This window comes from Leopardus geoffroyi, chromosome B2 (assembly GCF_018350155.1).
Source record: "Leopardus geoffroyi isolate Oge1 chromosome B2, O.geoffroyi_Oge1_pat1.0, whole genome shotgun sequence".
Lineage (NCBI taxonomy): Eukaryota > Metazoa > Chordata > Mammalia > Carnivora > Felidae > Leopardus > Leopardus geoffroyi.
In genome coordinates, this window is record NC_059332.1 from 99017711 (window position 1) to 99031900 (window position 14190).

Consider the following 14190-nt stretch of genomic DNA (forward strand, 5'->3'; position numbering starts at 1 on the left):
TGGAACAAAGTTAGGCATGCTTATTTGTTTTTAAGTTTAAATTTTAGTTACACTCTATACTTTTATAGTGTTGTTCTAGATACATGAGCCAAAATTTAAAGGTGGTGTGGCTCTCTTGCTTAAGAACCTCTTAGAGGATTTTGGACTCTCATGATACTGTCTTTGATGATATATGGAAATGGAGTTGTCAAAAAATAATTGGTTTCAGATTATTTACTTATTCAGATTAAATAAGAATTTAACAGATAAAGTAGTCCTTTGTCTTATACTAACTGAAAAAAATTATATCCTGCATATCTTACAGGAAGGCATAGTATGTTGATTAAAAGTAAATTAGGTACTCCCAAAAGGAAACAAAAACACTGACTCAAAAAGATACATGCAACCCTATGTTTATTGCAACATTATCTACAGTAGCCAAGATGTGGAAGCAACTCAAGTATCCATCCATAGATGAATGGATAAATAAGATGTGGTGCATATGTGTGTACACACACACACACCCGCACACACGCACACACACACACACCATGGAATATTACTCAGCCATAAAGAGAATGAGCTCTTGTGATTCGTGACAACATAGGTAGACCTAGAAGGTGTTACGCTAAGTAAAATAAGTCAGACAGAGAAAGATAAATGCCATGTGATCTCATTTATATGTGGAATCTGAAAAACAATACAAATAACAAACCAAAACCAGAAACAGACTCATGAATACAGAGAACAAATTGGTGGTTGCCATAGGAGCAGAGGTGGGAGGATGGGTGAAATAGGTGAAGGGGATTAAGAAGTACAAGCTTCCAGTTATAAATAAGTCATGAAGATGAAAAGTACAGCATGGGGAATATAGTCAATAATATTGTAATAATGTTGTATCATGACAGATGGTAAGTACACTTATCATAGTGAACATTGAGTAACGTACAGAATTGTCAAATCACCATGTTGTACACCTGAAACCAATATAATATTTTTGTCAACTGTACTCCAGTAATAATTTTTTTTTAAAAAAGTGAATCAGACCAGCACATGTGAATCTAAGGGGTGAGAAAAAGTTGAAGAGGTTATTACTTATAAACCTCATCTTTATGATTCTTTAGCCAGGAATGGTAAAACAAATTATGTTGTTCTATATAGTGATTTGACTGTCTTTAAAGAGTGAAATTACTGGGGCACCTGGATGGCTCAGTCGGTTAAGTGTCTGACTTTAGCTCAGGGCACGATCTAGCAGTTTGTGAATTCAAGCTCCGCGTTAAGCTCTGTGCTGACAGCTCAGAGCCTGGAGCCTGCTTCATATTCTGTCTCTCTCTCTCTCTCTGCCCCTCCCCAGCTCACACTCTGTCTCTCTCAAAAATAAATAAATTTTTAAAATAATTAAAAAATTAAAATTATTTATTAAAATAAAGAGTGAAATTACTGTAGGATTAATACTGTGTAGCAGTGGACATTATCCAGAGCAAGATACAATTATATTAATAGTTTGTTATAGGTAGGCTGAAGTAGTATTACTAGATAGGTAAAACTTGTAACGTATTTATAAAACTATCTAATGCAATAAGTCACTTAAGTTAAAAGATTTGGTGGTGTGCCTGGCTGGCTCAGTTGGAAGAGCATGCAAGTCTTGATCTCTGAGTGATGAGTTTGAGCCCCATGTTGGGTGCAGAGATTACTAAAAAGTAAATAAATAAACTTAAAAAAAGATTTGGTAAAATATTAGGAAATACAAATACAGTACAACTCAACATTTTATACAAAATGAGAAGTAGAGGTTATTCCTGCAATGCATGGTTGTATCAGAACTTTTTTTTTTAATTTTTTTTTTAACGTTTATTTATTTTTGAGACAGAGACAGAGCATGAACGGGGGAGGGGCAGAGAGACAGGGAGACACAGAATCGGAAACAGGCTCCAGGCTCTGAGCCATCAGCCCAGAGCCCGACGCGGGGCTCGAACTCGCAGACCGCGAGATCGTGACCTGAGCTGAAGTCGGACGCTTAACTGACTGAGCCACCCAGGCGCCCCAACACTAGAAAATTTTGCTGGAGTACTTCACTACATTAAAATATTTTGGGGAAAACTATGATCATCTTAATATTTGTAGAAAATATGCTTAACAAACTCAGTACCCGTTTGTGATCAAAAGTCTTTAAAAAGTTGAAAGAATTTGAAAAAATGTTAACATGTATTAATCCTGAGGGATAGATATGCAGATATTTTATTCTGTACGTTTGGTTTTTTTGTTGTTGTTTTTTTGTTTTGTTTTGTTTTGTTTTGTTTTTTGCAGTTGAAAAACTTTACAACTTAAAATCATGGTGACCCACGAACATTTTTGCTTGTTTTCATTACTCTCCTCTCTCCAACCTCAAAGCATTTGCAAAGCACATAATTGTAAAAACAAGAACAGTATTTACTTCTGTCTTGCCCTGAGTCTAAGTGCCCCACATCTCAGTACATGACTCTCCCTCTCTGGCACAATCAGGGATGAGGAAGTGGTCAAACTATAAAGTTAAGGGTCTCTGAAGGGACAATCAACAGACTTAGGAATTGCTTCAGATGAAATCCCTACTGCAGCTATGGATTGAATTCCCCAGGGTTTTTAAAAAATATTTTATTTTTAAGTAATCTCTGCACCCATCATGGGACTTGAACTCACAGCCCCGAGATCAAGAGTTGCATGCTCTACCAACTGAGCCAGCCAGGTGGCCCCTGAATTCCTCAGTTGTAATGAGAGTATTCACAGATATAAATGTATATGTGAGTATAATTAAGCTATGCAAAATAATAGTATTATGTGAATGTAATATGCTTTTCTTTTTAGGTATCTACGAATCTTTCAAAATGTGGACCTATCTAGCAATTTTTACTTTAGGTAAGTCTAAACTTAGTTTTTCTCTTGTTAGTCACTTAAATATTTATATTATTTTCCAGGAAGTAAAAACAAAATCAGAGAACACAATAGTACTTCCTTTATTTTTTTTATTGGCCAAATTATTTCATCTAAAAACATAAAGGTACAGGTATTTCTTCCCTTTAAAAATCTTATAATTGAATATTGAATGGGCAAATTAAAGGGCAACTGTTCTCACTATAAACATCCTCTTTGTTTTAGGTGGAATTTTAATGAAATATTCTTATTTTGTAATTTTTAATTACAAAATGAAATTTGCATTCAGTTTCTAAATACAGAGTTGTAACCATTTCACAGTTCGTTTAGTTAACCATCTAGCAAAATTAAAACAAATTCAGGATAGGAAGAACTATTGCAATACCAAGATACCGCTAATGGCATTGTAAATTAATAGTTTTCCTGAAGAGGAATGTAGCATTAAGTATTTGTGAAAATATATCCTAAGAAAATAAATTAGGAGAGAAAATATTAATTCCTGTTTATAAAGGGACACTTATAGCTTCTCTGTTTATGATAGCCCCAAGCGAGCAAGCCAGCCAATGCAGGGACAACCCAAATACCAATAGTTGAATGAGAGGCAAGTAAATTTTAACAGAGCATTGTGATAGAGTATTATACCACCACTGATGTGGCCAATATGTAGGCCTAGGAGATACAGAGTTATTGTGCTAAGTGGAAAATTCTGTCAGCTGTAATATCCAAACTAAAAAGGTAGAACATAAAATAGCATGCACCAAAAAGGACATGAGTGCTAAGGACTAAATGAGGGCCTAGAGTGTTGTAACTCCTGATGCCATGCACTGATGCATTATTTTAAATTTATTAAAAAAAATTTTTTTAACATTAGCCACTTTTTTTTTGTTTATTTATTTATTTTGAGAAAGAGAGCACATGTAAGTGTGAGCCAGGGGAGGGGCAGAGAGAGAGGGAGAGTGAGAATCTCAAGCAGGCTCAGTGCTATCAGCACAGAGCCCACGTGGGGCTGGATCTCACAAACCGTGAGATCATGACCTGAGCTGAGATCAAGAGTCGGACGCTTAACTGAGCCACCCCAGCACCCCTTTAAATTGTTTATACAGTTGACCACTTGTTTACCTATGAAATAAAGAAAAACGTGCTTACTATATAGAATGGGTTATGTCTTCATAAAACTGAAGGGAGTTCATTATTTTAACAGTAGTATATATTGAAGGGCTCCTAAAGAAAAAACTTTCACTTCCTCAAATGTTTATTGAATGTATATTTCCATTGTGTTTATCTCAGTCATCTGCTTCTCTGTCTTTGTTGCTTAATTTTATGTTTATAGCATCTGCAAGTTATCACTGCAGCTTGGTGGTGCTGTTAGAAATGGTCCTCTGCTTCATGATGTCAACTTCGTTTGTATCCTGACACTGAGCTCTCTGGCCAAGTCATCCCATAAGTAAAATATGTTGGTTGAGGTTTTTGTGTCTGATAAGTAAGCTTCAAAAAGCATATACTACATTCTTAAGATTCGGCTGGAATAAAGCAGTTACTCTAACTAGGAAAAAATTGATTTTTAAAAGTCGAAAATCAACATCCCTCCCCCCCCCACCCCTGCGCGTATTGAGGTATTACTGACATATATCATCTATAAGTTTAAGGTGTACAACGTGATGTTTAGATACACACAAATAATATGACATAATTACCACAATAAGGTTAGTCAACACCTCCATCCCCTCACATAATTATGAGGAGGGGTGTGTGTGTGTGTGTGTGTGTGTTGAAAACATTCCAGATGTGCTCTTAACAAATTTTAGGTTGTAATTCATTACTGTTAATTACAGTTGCCATGCTATGCATTAGATGCCCAGATCTTTTTTGTCTTATAGCTGGGAGTTTGTACCATGTGACCAGTACACAGCTTATTTGGCTTTTTTAGATTCTGCATAGAAGTGAGAACATATGGAAATAATCAGACTTATTTCACTTAGTATACTGCCCTCAAGTTCCATCTATGTTGTTGCAAATAGCAGGATTTCTGTCTTTTATTTTTATGGTTGAATGATATCTGTGTGTGTACGTGCACCATATCCTTTTTATCCATTTACCTATTTCTGGACTCTTAGGATGTTTCCATGTTTTGGCTATCGTGAATAATGCTTCAGTCAACATGGGTATGCAGATATCTCTTAAGATGATGATTTAATTTCTTTTGGCTATATACTCATAAGTGGGAATACTGGATCATATGGCAGTTCTATTTTTTTATTTTGAGAGACAGAGAATGCGAGCAGAGGAGGGGCAGAGAGAGAGGGAGAGAGAGAATCCCAAGCAGGCTCTGTGCTGTCAGTGCAGAGCCTGATGCAGGGCTCGAACTCACAGACCTTGAGATCATGACCTGAGCTGAAATCGAGTCGGCTGCTCAACCAACTGAGCTACTCAGGCATCCCTGGTAGTTCTATTTTTAGTTTTTTAAGGAACTTCCATACAGTTTCTACAGTGACTGAACCAATTTACATTCCCACCAGCAGTGCACAAGCATTCTTTTTTCTCCATAGCTTAACCAACACTTGTCTCTTGTCTTTTTGATAATAGCCGTTATAGCAGATATGAGTTGCAATCTCATTGTGTTTTTAATTTGCATCCCTGATGTGATGTTGAACATTTTTTCATGTGTCTGTAGGGCATTTTCTTTGGGAAAATGCCTATTCAGGTCCTTTGCCCATTATTTAATTGGATTGTTTGGTTTTCGTTTTGGTGATTTGTTTTGTGTTTTTTTGTTTGGGTTTTTTTTTATTTTTTATTTTTTAATTTTTTGCTCTTGAGTTATATGAGTTCCGTATGTGCTTTGGATATTAACCCCTTACTAGATACATGGTTTGTAAATATTTTCTCCCATTACATAGGTTGCCTTTTTATTTTGTTGATTTTTTTTCTGTGCAGAAGCTTTTTAGTTTGCTGTAGTCCCACTTATTTATTTTTGCTTTTGTTGCCTGTTCTTTTGGTGTCATATCCATAAAAGCTTTGCTAAAACTAATGTCAAAGAGCTTTTCCCCTTTGTCTTCTTCTAGTAAGTTTACAGTTTGGGGTCTTACATTTAAGTCTTTAATCCATCTTGAGTTAGTTTTTGTGAGTGGTGTAAGACAAGAGTCCAACTTCATTGTTTGCATGTGGTTATCCAGTTTTCCCAGCACCATTTATTGAAGAGACTATCCTTTCTCCATGTGTCATCTTGGCTCTCTTGTCAAATAGTTGACTCTGTATGCATGGGTTTCTTTCTGGGCTTTCAGTTCTATTCCACTGATCTACATATGTGTCTATTTTTATGCCACGCTACTTTGAATGTTGTAGCTTTGTAAAAAAGTTTGAAATCTGAAAGTGTGATGCCTCCATCTTTGTTCTTTCTTTCTTTTTTTTTTTAATTTTTTTTTAATGTTTATTTATTTTTGAGACAGAGAGAGACAGAGCATGAACGGGGGAGGGTCAGAGAGAGGGAGACACGGAATCCGAAACAGGCTCCAGGCTCCGAGCTGTCAGCACAGAGCCTGACGCGGGGCTCGAACTCACGGACTGCGAGATCGTGACCTGAGCCGAAGTCGGCCGCTCAACCGACTGAGCCACCCAGGCGCCCCTCTTTGTTCTTTCTTAAGATTGCTTTGGCTATTGGTGGTCTTTTGTGGTTCCATACAAATTTTAAGATTGTTTGTTCTACCTCTGTGAAAAATGTCATTGGAATTTTGATATGGATCTGTGGATGACTTTGGGTAGTATGGACATTTGAACAATATTAATTCTGATCTATGAACATGCGGAATCTTTCCATTTGTTTGTATCTTCAGTTTATTTCATCAGTGTCTTACAATTTTTAGTGTAAGATCTTTCTCCTCCTTGGTTAAATTTATTCCATCGTATTTTATTTTTTGATGCTATTGTAAATATGATTGAAAAACCAACTTCTTAATACAACTTTTATCCCTGAGATTAGATACTAGTAAAATTAATGGCTTCATCTAGCAAATGTAGTAAAATTGAATTTCACAAATGAAAAAAATAAATTTCAATCAAATTATATGAATAAATTAAAGAAGAAATAATAATTGAAATAATTTGTGAGTCTTCAGACAAAATTGCAGCCATCTTTATGAATTTGGGTACACATGAATTCTAGATGACATTCTGTGCTAAAATATGTAACTAGACATACTTTAAAAATTATTAATTATGTGAAATCAGAATTGTAAAATGGGTTTCTTATGGCCTCAAAGCCAAATTTTATTTGCAAAGACTGTGATAACTTTGGATGAGTATTACTCTTCTAAAACAAATTTTATCATAATGGCTTGTATTTTCCTTTTAAAACATTTTTTTAATGTTTATTTATTTTTCAGATAGAGAGAGAGAGAATGGGGGAGGGACAGAGAGAGAGGGAGACACAGAATCCGAAGCAGCCTCCAGGCTTTAAGCTGTTAGCACAGAGCCTGACGCGGATCTTGAACTCACTAATCATGAGATCATGACCTGAACCGAAGCTGGATGCCTAACTGACTGAGCCACCCAGATGCCCCTGTATTATTTTCTTATTCCTGTTTTATTATGAAGTCAGTTATGGAACTGCCACTAAAAATTAATAGGATTATTTTTGTTCATAGGTAAACTAGAGTACAGACCATGCACTATTGCATAGATACTGTAACATCTATACAACTCTATTCAGATACGTATGAGAGTGTGACCTCTTTGCACAAGGCTGTGACGTTATACTGATCTCACTGTAAAGCAAAAAATGCACATTGAAAGTCAGTGAATGTTGGTTTCTCATATATTTCTAATTGTGCAAATGCCTAAGTCATGCAGTGATTTAAAAGTTTTTTTTTTTTTTTAATGTTTATCGATTTTTGAGAGAGAGGGAGAGAGACAGAGCATGAGTGAAGGAGGGACAGAGAGAGAGGGAGACATAGAATTTGAAGCAGGCTCCAGGCTTTGAGCTGTCAGCCCAGAGCCCAATGCGGGGCTCAAACTCATGTACTGTGAGATCATGACCTCAGCTGAAGTCGGATGCTCAACCAACTGAGCTACCCAGGTGCCCTATTTTTTAATTGAACCATAGTAGACATACAATATTATATTAGTTTCAGGTGTACAACATAGTGAATTGACAATTCTGCTTATTACTCAGTGTTCATCATGGTAAGTATAGTCATCATCTATCATCATACAACATCATTACAATATTATTGACTATATTCCCTATGCTGTGCTTTTCATCCCTGTGATTTACTTACTTTATAATTTTAAGCTTGTGCCCCTTAATCCCCTTTATCTCTTTTGCCCATCTTGCATTCTCGCCTCACTGGCAATGACCAGTTCTCTGCACTTATGAGTCTGTTTCTGTTTTTGTTTGTGTTGTTTTTTAGATTCCACATTTGAGTGAAATCATACAGTATTTCTCTTTATCTGTCTGACTTATATCACTTAGTGTAATGCCCTCTAAGTCCATCTTTGTTGTTGCAAATGGCAAGAGCTCATTCTTTTTTATTGTTTTCAGTGGACGCTTAGGTTGCCTCCATATATATATTGGCTATTGTAGATAATGCTGCAATAAACATAGGGGAGCATATATCTTTCAAATTAGTGTTTTTGTTTTCATTGGGTAAATACCCAGAAGTGGAATTACTGGCTTGAAAGTATTTCTGTTTTTAATTTTTTTAGGGATGCAGTGATTTTTAAATTTCCAGTTACATTCATGGTTTTATAGTGCTTGCTTGAATAGCATCGCTTCCAAGTAACAGAACAGGTGCTAATATAGTTGACAGTTTTTAATTCCATATAGGAGCCAAGACTGAAATATGTTTTGCTTTTATAATTCTTACTAAGTTTCAGTTATGTTCTTAGTTACAGCTATGATTTGTCTCACTCACTTCAATATAATCTCACTGTCTTGCGAATGCCCCTGGAGATGTTAAAGTCAGAAACAACCCAGACTCGCCAGGAGAGTTTCGACATCTTTGAAGATGAAGGATTAATTACACAGGGTGGAAGTGGTAGGTGGTTTTCAGCACATCTAACGCATGTTAATACGGCATCCGTGAAATGGCATCTCATGAAATTAACTCACATTTCCCTCATATTTCTCTATCCCTTATTGTTCTTTGTCCTTACATGAGGTTGTTCCAGATACATGAACTTGACCAGTTCATTTTTGGAGAGACCGTTAATCATGATGTGATTTCATTTGTGGGCTAGCCAGAAAATTGTGTGCTGATATTTCCTAGGAAATTTCCATGTACTTTTAATGGAATACATTTTAGGTCTAGACATGTGGTGAAGTTTGAAAGGGGAATTGGTTTTTTTGAATATTGGAGAATACACCACTATTTTACTTCTTGGAGAGTTTTGGAAAAAACTCATCATGGGTTATCTGTTATGTCCTAGACATTTGCTGCAGTATCTCTAATTCTCATAAAAACTCTGCTCAGTAGATATGATGCCACTTTTAAAGAAATAAATACTAAGTGGAAAACCTAGGTGTAGAGATTATGATCACATGGCCAGTGTGCTGAGGAACCAGTACAGCATATCAAAAACTGTTCTTATTTTGATTGGTCCCAGCTTGACCCAAGAGTCAAGCAAGACAGGCCTTTTTATTTTATTTTATTTTATTTTATTTTATTTTATTTTATTTTATTTATTTATTTATTTTTTCAATATATGAAGTTTACTGTCAAATTGGTTTCCATACAACACCCAGTGCTCATCCCAAAAGGTGCCCTCCTCAATACCCATCACCCACCCCCCCCTCCCTCCCACCCCCCATCAACCCTCAGTTTGTTCTCAGTTTTTAAGAGCCTCTTATGCTTTGGCTCTCTTCCACTCTAACCTTTTTTTTTTTTTTCTTTTTTTTTTCCTTCTTCTCCCCCATGGGTTTCTGTTAAGTTTCTCAGGATCCACATAAGAGTGAAACCATATGGTATCAAGACAGGCCTTTTTATGTCAGGGCCACTGGAGGATCACTGCAGGACCACATGTGACTAGTCTAGGGTCACCCTGGAAATCCTAGACCAACTGGTCACACAGCAGAATGGTACCTTTATCCCTGGATTTTTGGGTTGGTCTAGAACTCTAAAGCCAGGGGCACAGCTAAAGTGAATATTGTGAAGGAATCGTTTCAGGCTTAAAGTAGTTTAGCTGAATTGGATTTACTATGGAGACATAGTAAGTCAATGGTGTCTTGGTCACCTTGCTCTGTGCAACTTAAATAATGGTGATGAAGATGTGGGTGGAGAGGTAGAATGTAATCTAAAGTTGCAGAAAGTTTGTCCTTGCAGGACACTCAAGAAGAGGCTGTGCCCTATTAACATTTTGCCAAAGGTTCTTGTTCACTCTAAGTAGACTTAGAGTGTTACTTAAACTGAATATCATCCCTGGCATTGCCCTTGACTATTATTAACCTATTAGATTGACTCTCTTATACTGAGGCCAAACTCAGTACACCCCACCTACCTCAGAACATCCAGACCACATAAATTTGCCCTGGTTCAGACTCCCAAATTGTAACCTATACTGTCAGACACAGGTGGAGGATAAGGCAATGTGTGCCTGAATATTTGTTTGCATCATTTCTTCTAAATACCACGCTTCGTAATAGAAAAGCTAAAAGTATTACTAAATTTGCACTGTCATCCTAAATATGAATTTGAATATTTGTTCTGGAATCCTAATTAAGCCTCTAAAAGCCACTTAATTTTTTTATCCTCTCTAGAGCAGTTCTACTTGGCAGATATGAATAATATTGTGTATTAGGTTTTCATAGCTGCTATAACAAATTACTGCAAACTTAAGTGGCTTGAAACTAAACAAATGTACTATGTTACAGAAGTCAGAAGTTCCAAATAGGTATCAGTGGACTAAAATTAGGGTGTTGGCAGGGTTGCGTTCCTTTTTTGACACCCTGGAGAAAATCCATTTTCTTGCCATTTCCGTGTTCTAGAGGCTGCCCACATTCCTTGGTTTGGGGCCCCTTCCGTGTTCAAAGCCAACAATGGCCAGTGAGGTTTTTTTCCTACGTTACGTCACTCTGACATTCACATTCTTGCTTTCCTCTTTCCTTACCATGACCCTGTGATCACACTGGGCTCACCTAGATAATCCAAAATAATCTCCCCATCTCAGGGTCTTCTAATTAACAACCTGAATGCCATCTGAATTTCAATTTCTCCTTGTCATGTAACATAACATATTCACATGTTCTGGTGATTAGGACACACACATCTTTTGGTGGGTACACTATTCTCTTACCACAGAGGGGGAAGCTGATAGGAAACAGAGAGTAAGGGTAGAAGGTATGGGGTAGGTAGAAAACAAAAACAATAATATATTTTTTTAAAAGTCTCTACTCTGTCAGGCAGTGTATTAGTTACTTTGGGTATGTTAATTTAATCTGAACCTATCTCTGAGGTGAGTAGTAGTATCATCATTTCACAGTTCAGAAATGTTTAAGCAACTCACCAGAGGTCACAGAGTCTGGTAAGTGGCAAAGACTGGACTCTAGTTCATGTGTGTACTATTCATGCTTTGTGTAAAGCATTGAAAGGGCAGAGAAGATTTAGTTTTTATGAATCAAACCAAGTGTATTTGTCGTAGTATATAAACACTCTTAACATACCATGTTTTGAGAAGGAAAATAGCCTGCTACCCAGAACTTTTTAGTCTTTTAAGCCATTATCTTTTAACTATACTTATTTCTTATGCTGTACTTTATGTAAGTTTTATAAACTTGTTGATGTTTAATAAATGTATCTGGATATGCTGAAATCATGTTTGATGAAATTGATTTCTTCACAAAGAAAAAACTTGATGTGATAATAGCTATATCACTTATGGAAGTATCAGTAAGGCACCAGTCTGGTTCAAAGCACTTTATGTGCATTTCCAACTTATTTCATCTTTACAACAACCACATGACACAGGTATGATTGAGGAAGCAGAGGCATTGAGATAGTAAGTAACGCTCTTCGTCACACCTGTCACCCTGCTGATGAGGGGCAGAGCCAGTATTTGGACCCCGGCTGCCTGACCCCAGAGCAATGCTTCCAGCCAGCTTAAGTGCTGTCTCTTGGTCTTAGTCATGTATTTGTGCATGTGTCCTTAATTTCCCTATTGTTTTCCTTTCTCTTAGGTTAAAAGCTCTCACAAATCAGAAAAATGTGTTTATTCTTTTACTTTATACAGGATCAGCACAGTTCTGTGCTGTTCTGAGTGATGACGTGAATTATATCCACTGAAAATGTCAGTGCTATTAACCAGGCATTTTATTTTGAAGTTAAAATCTTAAGAACTTAAAAATGAGTGGAGCGTTGACCCATTTCCTTATCTTTCTGATACCAAGTTTTATTTTTCAGGAGTATTTGGGATCTGCAGTGAGCCTTATATGAAGTATGTGTGGAACGGTGAACTTCTGGATATAATTAAGAATACTGTGCATCGTGACTGGCTGTTGTATATTATTCATGGGTTCTGTGGACAGTCAAGTATCCTTTTTCAAAAAAACTAAGATATATATTATTAAACTTATGCTGTGTCAATTTGTAGGAAACCATATATGAATTATAAGATTATATTTACCATTCTGTGCACCCAGCAGGAAAACTTGCCCATGATACAGGGTAGTGGAAATACAGAGGAATGCAATCCATTTGAACAGGTCTATTTTGTACACAAAAGGATAAACAACAGGGAAGAAAATGCTGCATGCACAGTAAGGGATATAGGCAGTAAGTATCATTCTTATTTGAGAGGAGGAGCAGAATCACTGACAGGTGGGGAGGATGGGGCAGGCTTGGCCTGGGCTCTAAACAAAAGTCAGACCTTAGCAGCAAGCAGGGGGTGAGCACATAGGTGGGGGGAAGCATCATGAGCGTAGGGGTAGAGAAGGTCATGGGAGTAATTTCATTCTGCATGTAAAATCCCTGGGAGGTACAATGTCATGGGTAGTGGGGAGTCAGATTGCCGGTCACCAGACCGCTTTGGTGGTCAGACTAAGTAAGCATTTTGGGTTTGGTGCCTGAATTTTGGAAAGTTTTTTCAAGAGGGTAATGTAGATGGGAGTACTTAGGAGGGTTGAGTTGACATCTGTTTTCAAGCTGGATTAAGAAAAATGATACTAGAACAGGGACAGGAGTTAGGAAGAGATTGCAGTGGTTCAGGCATAATGTCCTAAAAGCCTGGATTGGGAAGGGACGTAACAGATTAAGTAGAAGTAGGTTGAACCTTGGGTTAAGCTGATTTCGAGTTCAATGTTACAAATATTTTTTTTTTCCTTATACTTAATTTCTAGCTATGGTTGAAACCTTTCAAGAAAGTGCTATCATGCTACGAGGTTTAGAAAGGCAGTGTATACTTTCTAGGAGTGGTATTTAGGTTTTTCCTGTCCCTTTTCGATATCATGTAGGGCATTTGTACACTTAGCTTATTTTCTGGTTGACATTCTTGTGCCTTGGTTTTTTTTTAAGACCTAGAGTGAAAACTTTAAAGGACTTTTTTGTTTTGAGACCATTAAGTGGGTAAATGTAATTAATTAATATTCCTTCTTGCACCAGAGCATTCGGGAGGAGTGGGATCCAGGGTATATCTAGAGAGGTTAGCCTTAAAGGCAGCCGGTGGTACCTTCTTGATGGCGAATGAGGGAAGAAGGGAGGCTAGCTGAGGACATAGAGGAGGTTTGAAATGGGAATGAGTGAGATTTATGTGCGACACTTGAGATCATTACTTTATAATCATTTTCAAGCAGTGAGTAGTATTATCTGCTTGGTGTATTCACTGAATAATGAGATTTGGCTCCGAATTACTTTCTCTGTTTCCAAAAGTGAAATCTACCTGGAAAGAACACAAGGTTTTCACCACCAAGAGCGCAAAAAGGAATGTGCCACAGTTTCTAAAGGCATTTTCTAAAAGGTAGTTCCAAACTTTTGTATTGCCAAGAGCTAACTCAGGGCCAGGCATATATTAAGCACAGTAAAAATGTTTATTTTTTTAGAATAAGGAATAGCACCATGGATTATAATTTTAAAGCCCATTAGTTTAGATGATGAATCTAGTTTCCTAGTTATCAAGCATGTAATGAATTTTGGAAGTCTTTATGATAATAAAAGGAATTGTTATCTATTCAGCATTTGCCATAGGACAGGCACTGGTTTACACACATTACCTAGCCTAGTCCTCCCAACCATCTAATAAAGTTAGTTACTTTGTTAGTACTTACACCACTTTACAGAAGATGGAACTGAGGCTCAGAAAGTTAAATAAGGTGACATAAGCTGT

General features: G+C 36.9%; 1 protein-coding gene across 4 annotated transcripts in view; it reads left to right on the forward strand.

Annotated features, from left to right (window-relative positions):
* Positions 1 to 14190, forward strand: part of FIG4 (FIG4 phosphoinositide 5-phosphatase) — a 131072-nt gene that overhangs the window by 28427 nt on the left and 88455 nt on the right. For all 4 annotated transcript variants that reach the window (XM_045499254.1, XM_045499255.1, XM_045499256.1 and 1 more), the window contains exons 5-7: positions 2821 to 2871; positions 8767 to 8915; positions 12273 to 12401. In XM_045499254.1, the coding sequence (XP_045355210.1) occupies positions 2821 to 2871; positions 8767 to 8915; positions 12273 to 12401 (329 nt within the window). The remainder of the gene's footprint in view (positions 1 to 2820; positions 2872 to 8766; positions 8916 to 12272; positions 12402 to 14190) is intronic.